Here is a 21,520-nt window from a genome sequence, read left to right on the forward strand (position 1 = left end):
ATAAAAGAAACGATACCGATAATTTCCGATATTACATTTTTTAAAGCATCTATCGGCATCTCTAGTAACGTCATTAACTGATCAAAATGTACAACAAGCATGCTAACATTAGCCTGCTATATGTTGGCAAATGGAGGGAATCTGTGTTTAATTTGATTTGTAAGTATTTTTAAAAATATATAAGAATTTGTGATAAATTTTCTTTAAGTATTCTAAAGAACATTTTTTTTTACAGCAAGCAAGATAGCGCCAAGTAACAATATCCATGACTTTTAGTTTCATACCTATTAAGTTGGCTAAATTGCTTTCATGCTAACTAACACTTAGCATGCACAAATTTAGCATTGAAGCCAGATAGCGCCAAGTATCCATTAATTGTTGTTTCATACCTAAACAAAATTGGCTAAAATGTTAACAGTTAGCATGCTAATTCAATTGGCTAAAATTACGGATGTCCGATATTATCGGCCGATAAATGCTTAAAAATTTTAAAATGATCAGTATCGGTTTCAAAAAGTACAATTTATGACTTTTTTAAACGCCGCTGTGTACACGGACGTAGGGAGGAGTACAGAGCGCCAATAAACCTTGAAGGCACTGCCTTTGCGTGCCGGCTCAGTCACATAATATCTACGGCTTTTCACATGCATAAGTGAATGCAATGCATACTTGGTCAACAGCCATACAGGTCACACTGAGGGTGTACGTATAAACAACTTTAACACTGTTACAAATATGCGCCACACTGTGAACCCACACCAAACAAGAATGACAAACACATTTCGAGAGAACATCCGCACCGTAACACAACATAAACACAACAGAACAAATTTCCAAACTGCTGTTTTGAGGCATGTTAAAAAAAATAATGCACTTTGTGACTTCAATAATAAATATGGCAGTGCCATGTTGGCATTTTTTTTCCATAACTTGAGTTGATTTATTTTGGAAAACCTTGTTACATTGTTTAATGCATCCAGCGGTGCATCACAACAAAATTAGGCATAATAATGTGTTAATTCCACGACTGTATATATCGGTATCGGTTGATATCGGAATCGGTGATTAAGAGTTGGACAATATCGGAATATCGGATATCTGCAAAAAAAGCCATTATCGGACATCTCTAGCTAAAATGGTTAACTATCAACAGATAGCATGATAATAATTAGCATTCTACGATGTTAGGGCTTTAAATCTTTGGGCATAATTTGCGGGGATTGGCTAAATTGGCGTGATAGCGATATTCAGTGATTATCCAATGGCAACATCGATACAGTCAATACCAATACCAACCCTTTACTCTGATACCAAGATCCTTGTAGAGCGTGTAGACCTAAATGGTATTCATTTATGACACGTCTTTTATCAGCAAGCCTTTAATGTTAGCAATCAATTCTACCTTTAAATCACTTTAAAATGCATTCAAAAACCGTCAACAATACTTCATTTACATTCTGTAACCTGTATAATAACCAAACTGTATTACACATTGTTATGAAGGTGTCTGTTACTACATTATATATATACTTGCAGTGCAGTGTGTATATTGTACATAATATATATTATTATGAAGGTGTCTGTTACTGCATTATATATATACTTGCAGTGTGTATATTGTACATATTACATATTGTTATGAAGGTGTCTGTTGCTACATTATTTATATACTTGCAGTGTGTATATTGTACATATTACATATTGTTATGAAGGTGTCTGTTACTATATTATATATATACTTGCAGTGCAGTGTGTATATTGTACATAATATATATTGTTATTAAGGTGTCTGTTACTACATTATATATATATATATATATATATATATATATATATATATATATATATATATATATATATATATATATATATATATATATATATATACTTGCAGTGTGTATATTGTACATATTACATACTGTTATGAAGGTGTCTGTTACTACATTATGTATATACTTGCAGTGTGTATATTGTACATATTACATATTGTTATGAAGGTGTCTGTTACTACATTATATATGTATACTTGCACTACTGTGTGTATATTGTACATAATACATATTGTTATTAAGGTGTCTGTTACTACATTATATATATACTTGCAGTGTGTATATTGTACATATTACATATTGTTATGAAGGTGTCTGTTACTACATTATATATATATACTTGCACTACAGTGTGTATATTGTACATAATACATATTGTTATTAAGGTGTCTGTTACTACATTATATATATATATACTTGCAGTGTGTATATTGTACATATTACATATTGTTATGAAGGTGTCTGTTACTATATTATATATATACTTGCAGTGCAGTGTGTATATTGTACATAATATATATTGTTATTAAGGTGTCTGTTACTACATTATATATATATATATATATATATATATATATATATATATATATATATATATATATATATATATATATATACTTGCAGTGTGTATATTGTACATATTACATACTGTTACGAAGGTGTCTGTTACTACATTATATATACTTTCAGTGTGTACATTGTACATATTACCTATTGTTATGAAGGTGTCTGTTACTACATTATATATATACTTGCAGTGTGTATATTGTACATATTACATATTGTTATGAAGGTGTCTGTTACTACATTATTTGTATATACTTGCAGTGTGTATATTGTACATATTACATATTGTTATGAAGGTGTATGTTACTACATTATATATATATATATATATATATATATATATATATATATATATATATATATATATATATATATATATATATATACTTGCAGTGCAGTGTGTATATTGTACATAATACATATTGTTATTAAGGTGTCTGTTACTACATTATATATATATACTTGCAGTGTGTATATTGTACATATTACATACTGTTATGAAGGTGTCTGTTACTACATTATATATATACTTGCAGTGTGTATATTGTACATATTACATATTGTTATGAAGGTGTCTGTTACTACATTATATATATATACTTGCAGTGCAGTGTGTATATTGTACATAATACATATTGTTATTAAGGTGTCTGTTACTACATTATATATATACTTGCAGTGTGTATATTGTACATATTACATATTGTTATGAAGGTGTCTGTTACTACATTATATATATATATATATATATATATATATATATATATATATATATATATATATATATATATATATATATATATATATATATATATATATATATATATATATATATATATATATATATAGTATACACTTGCAAATCATGGCTTTAAGGTAAAACAACAACAACAACAGAGTCCCGTGAGTACTCGAGCGCTCCATGAAAAAGCGATTAGTGCATGAAAATATTTCAAGTCTCCAACGATCTTTACAACTTTCCATCCCCCGCCAGCAGTTCCACACATGGCTTTTACACACATGGACAAATATTCTTTTGAACGATGCGGCCCACTTCCACAAGGCGCCATATGTTCCTCTTTTGGAGGATTTATAGCGCCGAAAAGACAGTCGAGTAATAAAAAGTCACGTTTTTATCTTTGACATTCTTTAAGGTTGTAAAAGTGATTGCATGTTTGAGAGAGTCTGTCTGCTTACTGGAAATAGGACTGTTGTTGTCCACGTGGGGGTCTTACTGTGAAGACCCTCCTTCTGGAGGAACTGGAGGCTCTTCAGGGTTTCAAAGCCTTGAGGGCCTCCAGGGCCTTTTAACAAATAGTAAATATGATGTACACTGCTGTACAATCTGTAGGTAGGAAACTAAAAGTAGTGGCTATTGTTACCTAGCGCTATCTTGCTAGTATGCTAACTTTGAGTATGATAGCATTGTAGCCAATTTTGTAGGTATGAAACTGAAAGTAATGGATATTGTTGCTTAGCGCTATCGTGCTAGTATGCTAACTATTAGCATGATAGCATTTTATCCAATTTTGTAAGTACGAAACTAAAAGTAATGGATATTGTTACTAGGGGCTATATTGCTGGCATGCTGACTATTAGCATTTTAGCCAATTTTGTAGGTATTAAACTAAACGTAATAGATATTGTTACCTAGCGCTATCTTGCTAGTATGCTAACCATGAGTACGATCGTATTTTAGCCAATTTTGTAGGTATGAAACTGAAAGTAATGGATAGTGTTACTTGGCACTATCTTGCTGACATGCTAATTATTAGCATTTTAGCCATTTTTTTTTAGGTATAAAACTAAAAGTAATAGATATTGTTACCTAGCGCTATCTTGCTCGTATGCTAACCATTAGCATTTTATCCTTTTTTTTTTTTTTTTTTTTTAGGTATAAAACTAAAAGTAATAGATATTGTTACCTAGTGCTATCTTGCTAGTATGCTAACTATGAGTATGGTAGCATTTTAGCCAATTTTGTAGGTATGAAACTGAAAGTAATGGATATTGTTACTTGGCCCTATCTTGCTAGTATGCTAACTAATAGCATGCCAGCATTTTAGCCAATGTTGTAGGTATGAAACTAAAAGTAATAGATAGTGTTACTTGGCACTATCTTGCTGGAATGCTAACTATTAGCATTGTAGCAATTTTTTTTAGGTATGAAACTAAAAGTAATAGATATTGTTACTAGGGGCTATATTGCTGGCATGCTGACTATTAGCATTTTAGCCAATTTTGTAGGTATAAAACTAAACGTAATAGATATTGTTACCTAGTGCTACCTTGCTAGTATGCTAACTATGATTATGATAGCATTTTAGCCAATTTTGTAGGTATGAAACTGAAAGTAATGGATATTGTTACTTGGCGCTATCTTGCTAGTATGCTAACTAATAGAATTTTAGCCAATTTTGTAGGTATGCCCGAATGCAGCTGAGATAGGCTCAAGCACTTAAAACTTGCTTTAAAACAAGCAAGTAAAAAAACAATATTAAAAACTAGCTACCGTATTTTTCGGACTACAAGTCGCAGTTTTTTTCATAGTTTGGCCGGGGGTGCGACTTATACTCAGGAGCGACTTATGTGTGAAATTATTAACACATTACCGTAAAATATCAAATAATATTATTTAGCTCATTCACGTAAGAGACTAGACGTATAATATTTCATGGGATTTAGCGATTAGGAGTGACAGATTGTTTGGTAAACGTATAGCATGTTCTATATGTTATAGTTATTTGAATGACTCTTACCATAATATGTTAGGTTAACATACCAGGCACGTTCTCAGTTGGTTATTTATGCCTCATATAACGTACCCTTATTCAGCCTGTTGTTCACTATTCTTTATTTATTTTAAATTGCCTTTCAAATGTCTATTCTTGGTGTTGGGTTTTATCAAATAAATTTCCCCCAAAAATGCGACTTATACTCCAGTGCGACTTATATGTTTTTTTCCTTCTTTATTATGCATTTTCGGCCGGTGCGACTTATACTCCGAAAAATACGGTACATGCTTTTCTAAAAAGGTAAGTTTTGAGTCCTTTTTTAAAAGCAGCTTTTATACATATAAAACTACATTGTTATGTGGCACTATTGCTAGCATGCTAACTGTTGGCAACAATGTTGTAAGTATACAACTAAAAGTCATGGATATTGGAACCTGACTTTATTTTTGCTAACATGTTAAGTGTTAGCATGCAAGCATTTTAGCCAGTTAATGGATATTCTAAATTGGCGTTACTGCAGCTTGCTAACATGCTAACTGTTAGCATCAGTCGACAGGTCACCATTTTTATTAATTTTTTTTTAAATAGTCAGCACAAATCGTCATTCGTATTTTTATCTCCCGTGCACAGATGCCTTGATAACATGTGGAAACCAGCAGTTCCAGTGCGGGAATGGGCGATGCATCACAGTGAGATGGGCGTGTGACGGCACGGATGACTGCGGAGACGGCACTGACGAGCTTCCTGCGACTTGCTGTGAGTATAAAATTAATGTTTTAGTTCCTTACTCCGTGTCATCATTCTAAGTTGTGATGTCAAATCAACATCACAACCTGTCTTGCTAGCATGCTAACTGTTAACATGCTGGCTGTTGACAGGTTGCCCTCTATCCATTCATTTTCTAACGCTTATCATTTTAGCAAATTAAATTAGCACGCTAACCGTTAACATTTTAGCCAACTTTGTAGGTGATAAACTAAAAGTCATGGGTATTGTTACTTTCTGTTATCTTGCTAGCATGCTAACTGTTACCATGCTGGCTGTTGACAGGTTGCCATTTTAGCCAATTAAATTAGCATGCTAACTGTTAACATTTTAGCAAACTTTGTAGATATAAAACTAAAAGTCATTGATTTGTTACTTGGCACTATCTTGGTTGCATGCTAACTGTTAACATGCTAGCTGTTGACAGATTACCATTTTAGCCAATTAAATTAGCATGCCAACTGTTAACATTTTAACCAACTTTGTAGTGTAGTAAAAAGTCCAAATCTTAAACAGGAACAAAAGTGAATTTATCACAAGAGTTTTATTTACTCATAATCAAATGGTACAAGGTTGGATTGAATTGCCATGCACACAGACAGTTTCTACGGAGAAACTACGGTAAAGCAGGAAAAAAAGAAAAAGTCCCAGACTTGGTCTAACTTGGTTATTTATATATTGCCCTGGTGTGGTCAGGGGCCAGCTGTTTTGGATCCGCCTACTCTGCAACATTCTTGGATCCCTTAGCCATAACAAACAATCAAGATATCTTGTACAATGTCAGGGCGACCATATGCTCAACTCTATGCTTGGCAATCTTCTCCTTCTAGCTTATGCATCAATCAAACAACAAAATAGTAAAGGTGAAAAGGGCAGAAATTCCACTACAGTAGATATACAACTAAAAGTCATGGATATTGTTACTTGGCACTATCTTGGTAGCATGCTAACTCTTAACATGCTAGCTGTTGACGGGTTATCCTCCAGCTATCCAATTTCTACCGCTTATCATTTTAGCCAAGTACATTAGCATTCTAACTGTTAACATGCTAGCTCTTGACAGGTTCCCACTTCAGTCAATGAACTTAGTATGTTAACTTAATATTTTAGCCATGGATAATGTTACTTAGACAGTAAATGATGTTGTGTGTGTGTCTCTCCCAGTGGCCAAAACATGCAGACCAACAGAGTTCAGTTGTGCAGACCGGCTGCACCAGTGCATACCGACCACCTGGCGCTGTGACGGACAGGCCGACTGTGAGAATGGAGCTGATGAAGAGAGCTGCGGTGAGGAATCTTTACACAAAATAAACTGAAGAATAATAGCATGCAATGGCCATTTGGATATTTTTCATTTTCATAACCACTACAATATTTATTGTAACTCTTGGGGCTTCCCTTAATTTTTTCTGAATGTCGAGTCAAATAATCCAGCTGCAAAAAAACCCCACTATATTTGAAAATAAATGTATATTACGAAACATAAGGAGCCAGTCTAAGAAACAGTTTCCAAAAACAATTTCCAAATGTGGACTCGTCAGACCACAGAACACTTTTCCACTTTGTATCAGTCCATCTTAGTTGAGCTGGGGCCCAGCGAAGCCAGCAGCGTTTCTGGGTGTTGTTGATAAATGGCTTTGGCTTTGCATAGTAGAGTTTTAACTTGCACTTACAGATGTAGCGACCAACTGTAGTTACTGTCAGTGGTTTTCTGAAGTGTTCCTGAGCCCATGTGGTGATATCCTTTACACGCTGATGTTGCTTTTTGATGCAGTACCGCCTGAGGGATCCAAGGTCATGGGCATTCAAAGTTGGTTTTCGGCCATGCAGTGATTTCTCCAGATTCTCTGAACATTTTGATGATATTACGGACCGTAGATGGTGAAATCCCTAAATTCCTTGCAATATCTGGTTGAGAAATGTTGTTCTTAAACTGTTCAACAATTTGCTCACGCATTTGTTCACAAAGTGGTGACCCTGGCCCCATCCTTGTTTGTGAATGACTGAGCATTTCATGGAAGCTACTTTTATACCCAATCATGGCACCCACCTGTTCCCAATTAGCCTGTTTACCTGTGGGATGTTCCAAATAAGTGTTTGATGAGCAGTCCTCAACTTTCTCAGTCTTTTTTGCCACTTGTGCCAGCTTTTTTGAAACATGTTGCAGGCATCAAATTCCAAATGAGCTAATATTTGCAAAAAATAACAAAGTTTACTAGTTCAAACATTAAATATCTTGTCTTTGCAGTCTATTCAATTACATATAAGTTGAAAGGGGTTTGCAAATCATTGTATTCTGTTTTTATTTACCATTTACACAACGTGCCAACTTCACCGGTTTTGGGGTTTGTAGTCTGAACAGGTTTTATTTAGCCAAAAGACCATCTATGTTGGTATCTTGCTTGTGAAACTACCCCTCAGACTTGTATAAAAAGGGTTCCAAGTAGAATGAAACATTTTATATTTATATTTTTTTCACCAACCATTTGATTTACAATTTGCTGACCCCCGTATTAGTGAGTCAAAAAACGCAGGCTTTTACTGGAGTGATCGCTTTGGTGATGGTTGGTTATTGTGCTTCTTTCTTAAGTACATCCTTCTACTACAGTAAGCTGCCTTCTAGCGGGAGTTGTTTGTTCACTTTTACGGTCTTCTTCACCTCATAAAAAGTTGCAATTCCCCCACTCGGCTTTGCTGTGCCGCTGCCTTTTTTAAACAAACTTTTGCAGCGCACAGTCACTTGTCCAATGCATGTTGCCACAAATCCAAACCACTGACAACATTTTTTTCTTCTTCTTCGGAACAAATGTCTCGTTCTCGTTGGCGTTAGCATTAGCCATGCTGTGCTATGTGTATGGATCTGGAAATTATGTCAGAGCAAGATGAGAAATACAAACTTCGGCTGCAACGGAAAAACTGGAATGCATCGATAAAACCTGGAAGCCACAAGACATTGATACAAGCTTGATTATATGTACATTTCCTTTAAAAGTGACTTTGAAACAACATTGCAAAATAGTTGTGTTTGTAAATTGAGACAACGTTGATGTCTAACGTTGGATCCACGTTGTTGGTTGGGAAATGACCACATTTCAATGGTCAAATCAACATCACAACCTGACATTGATTAGACGTCAAAAAGCATGTTTTTCAACGTTGTATTTGTTGTAGAATATTGGTTGGGAAATTGTTACGGTACAGGGGGAAGAAGACGGCGCAGAATGCAGGGATGTCGTTTTAGCTCTATTTATTTCTATTTTACACAGGTATGGAGTGTGGTGCGTGTGGTGTGCGACTATGTGTAGGGATTGGCTGTTGAGTGTTACCGGTAGTGTTGAGCGAGGTGCGGAAGTCAAAGGGGGAAAGGCAAGCTCGTAGGTCCGTGGGCAGGCGTGAGGTCAAGGGCAGGAGCGAGGCGTCAAAGTCCGTGTCTAGACGGGAGGTCGAGATCCAAGAGGCAGCCAGGGAACCAGAGGGAATACGGGGAGACGAGACACACAGCTCGTGACGCGGGAACGGAGGAATGCTGCTGGATGACGACAAGGGACACTAGAAAAATGAACACGGAGGGGAAGAAACAAAGAGAGAGTGTGCATAGAGCTAGAGATTGTCGGCTTACTGTACTGGAACAGGAAACTACGTTCTGGCCCGGAACGCAGGTTTGCGCTGGCTTAAGGAGCCCAGGAAGCTCATCAGCGACAGGTGTGCATATTGCAGCGCAGCGCACAGATAAATGGAATGCGCCCGAGCCGTGCCAGAAATGACCAAATTTCAATGGTCAAATCAACGTCAGACCCCGACATTGATTAAACGTTGTCAAAAAGCATGTTGTTTCAATGTTGTATTTGTGTTGAACGTCAGGACTTAAGTCAACAAGCTGTTTCAATGTATTGTGGGTTTGTGGCCAAGGTCTAGTTCTAGTCCATATGAAAAACATGTGTCTAATCCTGTGTCCCAGGACCCAAACGCTGCACCAAGTCAGAGTTTGGCTGCACAAACGGCCAGTGTGTATCGTCCTCCTTCGTGTGCGACCATGAAGAAGACTGCGCCGATGGCAGCGACGAGGCCTCCTGCCCGCCAGTCACCTGTAGCGGCGCTTCCTTCCAGTGCAACAACAGCCTCTGCCTGCCGCGCCTCTGGGCCTGCGACGGAGACGCCGACTGCTCGGATGGTTCGGACGAGTGGCCCCAGAACTGTGGCTCGGTCGCACCCGCCCCTGCTCGGACGCACCGCTGCTCACCGCTGGAATTCCGCTGCCGCAGCGGGGAGTGTATCCATGGCAACTGGAAGTGCGACGGAGGAGCGGACTGCCTGGATCGATCGGATGAAGCTGGCTGTGGTATGTGGATCCATACTGAAATATCCATACCAGATCTTTATGCTCTAATATCCATCCTCAAAGCAAAGTATCGATACTTTTGATACTTTAGTTCAGGGGTGTCCAAACTTTTTCCACCAAAGACCGAAAACTCAAAGTATGCGGCGGCCATAATGATATTTTTTAATTACAAAAATGCTAAAAACAGATTGTGTCCGCTATGTATTATAGGTGACTAAGTATATTAGTATTAATTATTAGTTAGAACATTTCCGCTTTTTCTCATGACATACATTTTTTTTGGCTTTTTTCTTACATTTTTACTATTGTTTTTTCCCCTTAAAGAATAGGATAAAAATAATAATAATACAATTGTATAACTGCATAACTTAGTGTGTCAAATATTCTTCCTGTATGAAAATATACATTTTCAGTTACAGATGTAACTTATGAACAACCTTAGGTTGTTCATAAGTTTGTATTTTATTTTTTAATTAACTAATTGAACTTTGTTTATATTTTAAGTATATTTCATTTATATTTTGAGATCTTGTAATTTTTATTATACTGAAAAGTCAAGTATGGGGGGTCATTTTGATATTTGTATTTATTTTTTAAAAATATAAAAAATTAAATATATATATATATATATATATATATATATATATATATATATATATATATATATATATATATATATATATATATATATATATATTTATATTTATATATATATTTATATATATATATATATATATATATTTATATATATATATAAAGACAAAACTTTATTTATACGTGACTAAGCATACATAAATGTTAATTATTAGTTTAAAAATGTCAGCTTTTCCTCATTGCATTCCCATTGTTTTGTCTTTTTTCTTACATTTTTACTGTTGTTTTTCCCCCTGTAAGAATAAAATAAAAATTATAATAATAATAATAATATGAATGTGTAACTGCATAACTTAGTGTGTCAAACATTCTGCCTGTATGAAAATATGAATTAAGGTTGTTCATAAGTTAGTATTTTATTTTTTAATTAACTAACTGAACTTTGTTTATATTTTAAGTATATTTCATTTATATTTTGAGATCTTCAAAAATTTTAGATCAGGGGTGTCCAAACTTTTACCACCAAGGGCCGCATACTGAAAAGTCAAGTATGGGGGGTCATTTTGATATTTTTTTTTATTTAAAAAAATTCTAAATATTTAATATATATGTATATATACATATTTAAAGACAAAACTTTATGTTATTTATAGGTGACTAAATATATTATTATTAAGTATTAGTTAGAACATTTCAGCTTTTTCTCATTACATAGACATTTTTTTGGCTTTTTTCTTACATTTTCACTGTTGTTTTTTCCCCTGTAAGAATACAATAAAAATAATAATAATATGATTGTGTAACTGCATAACTTAGTGTGTCAAATATTCTGCCTGTATGAAAATATTAATTTTCAGTTACAAATGTATTTTATTAAGGTTGTTCATAAGTTAGTATTTTATTTTTTTATCAACTAACTTTGTTTATATTTTAAGTATATTTCATTTATATTTTGAGATCTTTTAATATTTTAGATTCTTCCCACCAAGGGCCGCATACTGAAAAGCCAAGTATGAGGGGTCATTTTGATGTATGTATATATTTTTTTAAATGCTAAAAATTTAATATATATATATATATATATATATATATATATATATATATATATATATATATATATATATATATATATATATATATATATATATATATATATATATATTTAAAGACAAAACTTTGTTATTTACAGGTGACTAAGCATAAATAAATGTTAATTATCAGTTTAAAATGTCAGCTTTTTCCCATTACATTCCCATTGTTTTCTCTTTTTCCTTACATTTCTACTGTTGTTTTTTCCCGTGTAAGAATAAAATATAAATAAGATTGTGTAACTGCATGAACTAGTGTGTCAAAAACTCTGCCTGTACGAAAATATAATGTTTATTATTCATTATTTATTATTAACCCTTTTCAAATTATAAATTTGTGTTATTTTATTTTTAATTACTAACTAAAGTTTGTTCACATTTTAAGTATAGTTTATTCTTATTTTGAGAACTGCTAATATTTTAGACCAGAGCTGTCTAAACTTTTTTCACCAAGGGCCGCATACTGACAAGTCAAGTATGGGGGGCCATTTAGATATTTTTTAATTTTAAAAATATCTAAATATACATATATATATATATACATAAGCATGAATAAATATTAATCATTAGTTTAAAAAGTAAGCTTTTTCTCATTACATACCAATTTTTTCCTCTTCTTTCTTACATTTTAACTATTGTATTTTCCCCATTTAAGAATAGGACAAAAATAATATGATTGTGTAACTGCATAATCTAGTGTGTCAGAAATTCTGCCTGTATGAAAACATTGTTTATGTTTATTATGGTTGTTGTAATTATTCTAATTAAAACATACATTTGTATTATTATAATATATATATATATTTATTTTTATTAACAATACTTTGTTCATACTTTAAGTGTATTTTATTTCTATTTTGAAAGCTTTTAATATTTCAGACCACGGATGTCTAAACCTTTTCCACCACAGGGCCGCATACTGAAATGTTAATATTTTTCATTAAAAAAAAATGCTGAAAAAACATTAATTTAAAGACAAAACTAGGAGACTAAGTATAAATAAATGGTAATTATTAGTTTAAAATTTTCAGCTTTTTCTCATTACATTCCGATATTTTTGCTCTTTTTTGGTATATTTTTACAATTGTTTTTTAGACAGATATATTACTTTTTGAAAATACACAACTTTTAAAACTTTAGCAGACACGTTAGGTATATTTGCACAAAGTATTGCTGATACCAGCCTGAATATTACTTCACGAGTACTGTGGTATTGTTTGCTTCAAACCTTCTTATGCTGGCGTCACCATTCTAGTGCCACCCACCTGCGGTCCTGATGAGTTTCAATGCGATGACGGCGCTTGCATCCACGGCAGCCACCAGTGCGACCGTCGGTACGACTGCAGGGATAGGAGCGATGAAACCGGCTGTGTTAATGGTAGGCAGCCACATTAAAAACACGCATCCCAACTTCCCATTTCCTTAACTTGTCTGATTTGTCTCACGCAGCGACCCGGTGCGAGGGTCCGGCCCAGTTCAAGTGCACCAGTGGGGAATGCATCAGCATGGAGAAGGTGTGTGACAGACAGCGTAACTGCAGGGATTGGTCGGATGAGCCTCTGAAGGAATGTGGTGAGTACCGTGTCATTACTGGCAGGAGAATTAGCACCGTTGTTTACCTTCTGGGAAAAAACACATTTTTTTGTCCTCTTACCGCAGGCTCCAACGAGTGCCTCATTAACAACGGGGGCTGCTCTCATATCTGCAATGAACTGAAGATCGGTTTTGAGTGTCTTTGCCCCTCCGGATATCGCCCGGTGGACAAAAACCAATGCGAAGGTAAAAAAGGAGGTTATCTGTTGACACGTCAACAAACAACACAAATGTCACCTCTTCTTTATCTCGAAACCAGATATTGACGAGTGCGCCGACCAGGAGAGCTGCACCCAGATCTGCATTAACCAAATGGGAAGTTACAAATGCGAGTGTGAGGAAGGCTACCAAGTTGACCCAGCAACCAAAGCCTGCAAAGTTACGGGTAAAAAAAAACCCAACTTGTTTTCTTTGCAGAGCGATTGTTGACAAAAAGTGACACATATTCAAGTGTCCTGGCTAACCTCGCAGGTTCAATCGCCTACCTTTTCTTCACCAACCGACATGAAGTCCGAAAAATGACTTTGGACAAGAGCGAGTACGCGCGCGTCATACCGCGACTGAAAAACGTTGTGGCGCTGGACATGAACATGGCCACCAGAGAGATCTACTGGTCAGATATGTCCCAGAAGAAGATCTACAGGTGAGGGGAAGTATCTTTGGGTGGAAGTTGCTTCTTGCAGCTCGCTACAACTTCCGACCTGCTCTGCAGCAAAGTGCCTTTCTGCATATGTTACACGCTCGTCGTGTTCTTCAACTATTGTCACACTGTGTTGTTTTGCTATGGCCAGACACACCTGCATCTCAGAGAAAGTTTGATCTTGTCAGCAGACTTTGCCATGCACACTTTCAAGAGTGTGGGATGGGAAAAATGAAATGACTAACTGCCATAACAATAGATGCTACTTGGGGCAATAGTTGAAATGCGTTCATGAGCGACTGACTTTTTAATTTGATTTTTTTGTATTTATTCTATTTATTTATTGTTATATAAGTCAAGCTGTTTATTTATCTTATTTTATTATAGTTCATTTAATTTGATTTTATAGTAATTGACTTTTTCCATTTTTTTTTTCTTTTTTCTTTTTTCTTTTTTTTTTTCTTTTCTTTTTTCTGTACTTTTTTCTTTTTCCTTCTTTTCTTTTGTTTTGTTTTCTTTTCTTTGATTTCTATATTGTATTTATTCCATCTGTTTATTTATTATATTATATAATATTAGATTAGATGATACTACATTACAATATATAATATTATATATATATATTACATATATTATATGTATAATACATTGATCAAATATATCAAATATATATTATATTATATATATAATACAAAAAAAGACATTTGCAAATTGGCTCTCTGGTCGTGTTTTGTATTTCTGCAACATCGACTAAACCCCCCCCCCCCCCCCCCCCCCCCCCCCGCCGCTGCTCCTCCCTGATTCCAGAGCTCCAATGGATTCAGCGGAGGACCCCAGCCACCACACCACTGTGGTCGGCAACGATATCGACGCGCCTGAGGGCATGGCCTTCGACTGGATCCACGGCAACCTGTACTGGACCGACAGCATCCGCAGCACTGTCTCCGTAGTAACTGCCGATGGTCGTCGGCGTAAGACCCTCTTCGACCAAGGCCTGTCTAAACCTCGAGCTATTGTGGTCGACCCCTTCAGCAAGTAAGCCGTCTTCTTCCAGTGTTTTGACGACAGGAACTGATGTATTTGTCCTCGCAGCTTCGCGTACTGGACTGACTGGGGCAATCCCGCAAAGATAGAAAAGGGCGGTCTGAACGGGGGCGACCGCAGCGCTCTGGTCACCGACAACATCGTGTGGCCCAACGGAATCACGCTGGGTAAACTCCAGTCGCTCGGCTTCTCTTTATCTTCGCTTCCAAACGCGACTGACCCTGTGAACTCCCCAGACCTGTTGAACCAGCGGCTCTACTGGGTGGACTCCAAGCTGCACACCCTCTCCAGCGTGGACGTGCACGGCGGTGGCCGGCGCATCCTCGTCGTCGACGACCACAAGTTGAGCCATCCGCTGGGACTCGCTGTGTTTGAGGTATGAGGTAAAAGTAATACGTGGTGTGGAAAGGAAAACTAATTGTCCTTTGTGCACTTCCAGGACCGAGTATTCTGGACAGACATCAGCAACAACGCCATCCTGAGCGCCAACAGGCTGACTGGTGCAGACATCACTCCAGTGGCGGAGCACCTGACTTCACCAGAGGACATCGTGGTCTACCACAACGTCAAACAGCCTGCTGGTACGGTACATTCTTGTCCACTAGATCAGTGTTTTTCAACCTTTTTTGAGCCAAGGCACATTTTTTGCGTTGAAAAAATCCGCAGGCACACCACCAGCAGAAATCATTAAAAAACGAAACTCAGTTGACAGTAAAAAGTCATGGTCGCAATTGTTAGATATGACTTTAAACCATAACCAACCATTCATCAATATACAAACGTAGCTCTTGTCTCAAAGTAGGTGTACTGTCACGACCTGTCACATCATGCTGTGACTTATTTGGAGTTTTTTGCTGTTTTCCTGTGTGTAGTGTTTTAGTTCTTGTCTTGCGTTCCTATTTTGGTGGCTTTTTCTCTTTTTTTGGTATTTTCCTGCAGCAGTTTCATGTCTTCCTTTGAGCGATATTTCCCGCATCTACTTTGTTTTAGCAATCAAGGATATCTCAGTTGTTTTTATCCTTCTTTGTGGGGACATTGTTGATTGTCATGTCATGTTCAGATGTACATTGTGGACGCCGTCTTTGCTCCAAAGTAAGTCTTTGCTGTCATCCAGCATTCTGTTTTTGTTTACTTTGTAGACAGTTCAGTCTTAGTTTCGTTCTGCATAGCCTTCCCTAAGCTTCAATGCCTTTTCTTAGTGGCACTCACCTTTTGTTTATTTTTTGTTTAAGCATTAGATACCTTTTTACCTGTACGTTGCCTCCCGCTGTTTCCGATATCTACAAAGCAATTAGCTCCCGGCTGCCACCTACTTATATGGAAGAGTATTACACGGTTACTCTGCCGAGCTCTAGACAGCACCGACACTCAACAACAACACATAATTTGCAGACTATAATTACTGGGTTGCAAAAAATATTTTTAACCCAAACAGGTGAAATTAGATAATCTCCCATGGCACACCAGTCTGTATCTCCCGGCTAACTAGTGTGCCGCGGCACAGTGGTTGAAAAACACTGCACTAGAGGGCAGCCACATACCAGTGTTTTCAACCACTGTGTAAAATATGCAATTTCACCGGCCTAAAAAATATTTTTGGTAAATCTTTAATTATAATCCACAAGAAATGTGCCGTTGTTGAGTGTCTGTGCTGTCTGGCGATTGGCAGAGTAACCATGTAATACTCCTCCATATCAGTAGGTGGCAGCAGGTAGCTCATTGCTGTGTAGGCCTACTTTGAGAATTAGTGGTGCATTAGTGGCGCAATTGCCTCATATTTTGTCATATTTGGTCATTTGTTAACATTTTCTGTAGTGGGATTATTTGAATTAAAAAAAATGTGCCTTGGTTCAAAAAAGGTTGAAAAACACTGATATAGACGATAAAATGATATGAATTTGTCCGAGAACTTGGAGCAGGGGTGTCCAAACTTTTTGACTGGGGGGCCCGCATTGGGCTTAAAAAAATTGCCTAAATACATATATATATATATATATATATATATATATATATATATATATATATATATATATATATATATATATATATATATATATATATATATATATATATATATATATACATATATATACAAACCCCGTTTCCATATGAGTTGGGAAATGGTATTAAATGTAAATATAAACGGACTACAATGATTTTCAAATCCTTTTCAACCCATATTCAATTGAATGCACTACAAAGACAAGATATTTGATGTTCAAACTCATAAACTTTATTTATTTTTGCAAATAATAATTAACTTAGAATTTCATGGCTGCAACACGTGCCAAAGTAGTTGGGAAAGGGCATGTTCACCACTGTGTTACATGGCCTTTCCTTTTAACAACACTCAGTAAACGTTTGGGAACTGAGGAGACACATTTTTTAAGCTTCTCAGGTGGATTTCTTTCCCATTCTTGCTTGATGTACAGCTTAAGTTGTTCAACAGTCCGGGGGTCTCCGTTGTGGTATTTTAGGCTTCATAATGCGCCACACATTTTCAATGGGAGACAGGTCTGGACTACAGGCAGGCCAGTCTAGTACCCGCACACTTTTACTATGAAGCCACGTTGATGTAACACTTGACTTGGCATTGTCTTGCTGAAATAAGCAGGGGCGTCCATGGTAACGTTGCTTGGATGGCGACATATGTTGCTCCAAAACCTGTATGTACCTTTCAGCATTAATGGTGCCTTCACAGATGTGTAAGTTACCCATTTCTTGGGCACTAATACACTCCCATACCATCACAGATGCTGGCTTTTCAACTTTGCGCCTATAACAATCCGGATGGTTCTTTTCCTCTTTAGTCCGGAGGACACGACGTCCACAGTTTCCAAAAACAATTTGAAATGTGGACTCGTCAGACCACAGAACACTTTTCCACTTTGTATCAGTCCATCTTAGATGAGCTCAGGCCCAGCGAAGCCGACGGCATTTCTGGGTGTTGTTGATAAACGGTTTTCGCCTTGCATAGGAGAGTTTTAACTTGCACTTACAGAGTAGCGACCAACTGTAGTTACTGACAGTGGGTTTCTGAAGTGTTCCTAAGCCCATGTGGTGATATCCTTTACACACTAATGTCGCTTGTTGATGCAGTACAGCCTGAGGGATCGAAGGTCACGGGCTTAGCTGCTTACGCGCAGTGATTTCTCCAGATTCTCTGAACCCTTTGATGATATTACGGACCATAGATGGTGAAATCCCTAAATTCCTTTCAATAGCTGGTTGAGAAAGGTTTTTCTTAAACTGTTCAACAATTTGCTCACGCATTTGTTGACAAAGTGGTGACCCTCGCCCCATCCTTGTTTGTGAATGACTGAGCATTTCATGGAATCTACTTTTATACCCAATCATGGCACCCACCTGTTCCCAATTTGCCTGTTCACCTGTGGGATGTTCCAAATAAGTGTTTGATGAGCATTCCTCAACTTTATCAGTATTTATTGCCACCTTTCCCAACTTCTTTGTCACGTGTTGCTGGCATCAAATTCTAAAGTTAATGATTATTTGCAAAAAAAAAAACGTTTATGAGTTTGAACATCAAATATGTTGTCTTTGTAGCATATTCAACTGAATATGGGTTGAAAATGATTTGCAAATCATTGTATTCCGTTTATATTAACATCTAACACAATTTCCCAAATCATATGGAAACGGGGTGTGTATATATATATATATATATATATATATATATATATATATATATATATATATATATATATATATATATATATATATATGGATATGCAAGGCCCTAACCACGACCCATCAGGAGCAAGGGTGAAGTGTCTTGCTCAAGGACACAACGGACGTGACGAGGTTGGTAGAAGGTGGGGATCGAACCAGGAACCCTCAGGTTGCTGGCACAGCCACTCTCCCAACTGCGCCACGCCGTCCCCGTCCCATGACTATTTACATTGTAGATTGTCACTGAAGGCATCAAAACTATGACAGCTGTGAAGTGAAAACCCTTTCAGGTGACTACCTCTTGAAGCTCATCGAGAGAATGCCAAGAGTGTGCAAAGGAGTAATCGGAGGAAGGGTGGCTATTTTGAAGAAACTAGAATATAAAACATGTTTTCGGTTATTTCACTTTTTTTTGTTAAGTACATAACTCCACACGTGTTCATTTATAGTTTTGATGCCTTCAGTGACAATCTACAATGTAAATAGTCATGAAAATAAAGAAAACCCATTGAATGAGAAGGTGTGTCCAAACTTTTGGCCTGTACTGTATACATATATATATGTATATATGTATATATATGTATATGTATATATGTATATATATGTATATATATATATGTATATATATGTATATATATGTATGTATATATATATATATATATATATATATATATATATATATATATATATATATATATATATATATATATATATATATATATATATATATATATATATATATATATATATATATATATATATATGTAGAAGTCTCTAATGTGTGGGTTCCCCTGGGACCGACAGAATCCTTGTGAGCCCAAGTCCAGGGTTCAACAAGTCTTTTTATTTTGTCTGTTTATGTTGAGCAATGCAATATATATATATACACATAGATGAGTTAGGCAAAAAACAGTATGTTCACACACGCATTGTCATAGATTGGAGACCATGTCAGCCATTCCTAAAGTCACCTAATTTGACTGCTAACTTGAAAGCTATATTCATAATAGAATGAATGTTTTTTGGCAGGGAGAGACTGGTGTCAGGTGTCCAATGGTGGCTGTGAGTTCATGTGCCTGGCTGCACCACAAGTGGGCAGACACCCGCCAAAATATACCTGCGTCTGCCCGGATGCCATGGTGCTCGCCAGTGACATGAGGAGATGTCTACCAGGTGTGTCAGTCGCTACAGAACGTTCGGCGTAGTCCCAAGGAAGATCCTTTTTTCATGTCATACTTTGACTAACTCTGGGGTGTCAATACCTGCAGCTTCCGTGCAGCCTGCGGTTCCAACCACCGACCAACCAATAACCACCGCAAACCCACCCGAGCCCCGGATCAGGAGCTCTGCCGCTCCAGTTACAACCACGAGACCGGTGGTCAAGCCAGTGCCAAGCACTGCGAGGCCTCAGGTCAGAACCACTCAACTTGAACCCCAGCCAGCACAGCCTGAAGACCCAAAGACAACCACAGAAAGCCCAGTCACTTCTCAAGGTAAAGGCCTCGAATCAGGATTGTCCATCACTCTAGTCCACATTTCGGTTCTTGATGCTTGAAGGTGTCTAGTCTAGCTATCTTGGTGTCTAGTCTAGCTACCTTCCAACTAAACATCAACTGGGATAACAAAGAATTAGAGAAGACATGCAGGTAGTCTTCGATTTATGAACCAATCAGTCAAAAGTCCATTTGGACGTGGGTAACTCAATGCTTCATCTCGGCTGGGAATCTTTGAGCGACACACCATTTGATTCTCGGGGGTAACAATTTGACCCAGAATCGATTCAAAACAATTATCAATTTAAAAGCAATACTTTTTTTTAATAACATTGTGTGTCAGTTCTAGAAAGTGGCTGGACAGGACAGATTTAAAAAAAAAATCTAAACAAAATTTAAACATTATGTTAAAAAAAATAAAAATTTGACAGCCCTACCAAGCGGTTCAGTACGCCAAAGTTAGGAAGATCTTTTTCCCTCCTTTTTTATTTTCTGTTACGATCCCCTTAGGAAAGAGATAATAATAGAGTTAATAATACTAACAGACACTTGTAAACGTGTTAGCATATTAGCTAATGAGAATGACGCTAGCTTAACTGCATTATTATAACACGTACAAATATGCATGAAAACACTCCTACAGACATCACACATGGGACGCTTTAGTAAGTAAGAATTGTTTTAGTTATATTGTAAAACTTACAAACGTTGCGTGGAGTGATGCAAGAAGAATCCATACGAGTAGATTTGCCATGGACGACAAGAAGACGGAACGGGACTTGTACTTCCGGTTGAAAGCCAGGGGTGTCAAACGTATATCCCGCGGGCCACATCAGGCCCGCGAACAGGTTTTATCCTGCCCGCGGGATGAGTTTGCTAAGTATAAAAATGAGCCGAAATTTTGGAATGGAAAAAAATCGCTGTTCTAAATGTGTCCACTAGATGTCACAATAGCAATTCTTTGTATCTTTGTAGATGCTGCTACATACTGTATGTATAAAAATAAACCAAATGATGTTAGTGCACCAGTCGAGGAAAATTAGCAAACTACATAAACAACAGCCTGTAATTTGATTTTGATATTCTTTTTTTATTTTGATGGATTGAAAATTAACACCAATGAGTTGACTGATGAATATTATC

The 21,520-nt window shown here is 36.5% G+C and overlaps 1 protein-coding gene across 1 annotated transcript in view; it reads left to right on the forward strand.

The window, feature by feature from the left end:
• The window catches only part of ldlra (low density lipoprotein receptor a), a 39,970-nt gene that overhangs the window by 3,556 nt on the left and 14,894 nt on the right, over nucleotides 1-21,520 (forward strand). The window contains exons 2-15 of the mRNA XM_062037139.1: nucleotides 5,762-5,887; nucleotides 7,061-7,183; nucleotides 9,855-10,235; nucleotides 13,173-13,295; nucleotides 13,367-13,489; nucleotides 13,577-13,696; nucleotides 13,770-13,895; nucleotides 13,982-14,153; nucleotides 14,958-15,185; nucleotides 15,243-15,361; nucleotides 15,431-15,570; nucleotides 15,634-15,775; nucleotides 19,914-20,057; nucleotides 20,153-20,377. Of these exons, the coding sequence (XP_061893123.1) occupies nucleotides 5,762-5,887; nucleotides 7,061-7,183; nucleotides 9,855-10,235; nucleotides 13,173-13,295; nucleotides 13,367-13,489; nucleotides 13,577-13,696; nucleotides 13,770-13,895; nucleotides 13,982-14,153; nucleotides 14,958-15,185; nucleotides 15,243-15,361; nucleotides 15,431-15,570; nucleotides 15,634-15,775; nucleotides 19,914-20,057; nucleotides 20,153-20,377 (2,292 nt within the window). The remainder of the gene's footprint in view (nucleotides 1-5,761; nucleotides 5,888-7,060; nucleotides 7,184-9,854; nucleotides 10,236-13,172; nucleotides 13,296-13,366; nucleotides 13,490-13,576; nucleotides 13,697-13,769; nucleotides 13,896-13,981; nucleotides 14,154-14,957; nucleotides 15,186-15,242; nucleotides 15,362-15,430; nucleotides 15,571-15,633; nucleotides 15,776-19,913; nucleotides 20,058-20,152; nucleotides 20,378-21,520) is intronic.

Source organism: Entelurus aequoreus, linkage group LG25 (assembly GCF_033978785.1).
Source record: "Entelurus aequoreus isolate RoL-2023_Sb linkage group LG25, RoL_Eaeq_v1.1, whole genome shotgun sequence".
Lineage (NCBI taxonomy): Eukaryota > Metazoa > Chordata > Actinopteri > Syngnathiformes > Syngnathidae > Entelurus > Entelurus aequoreus.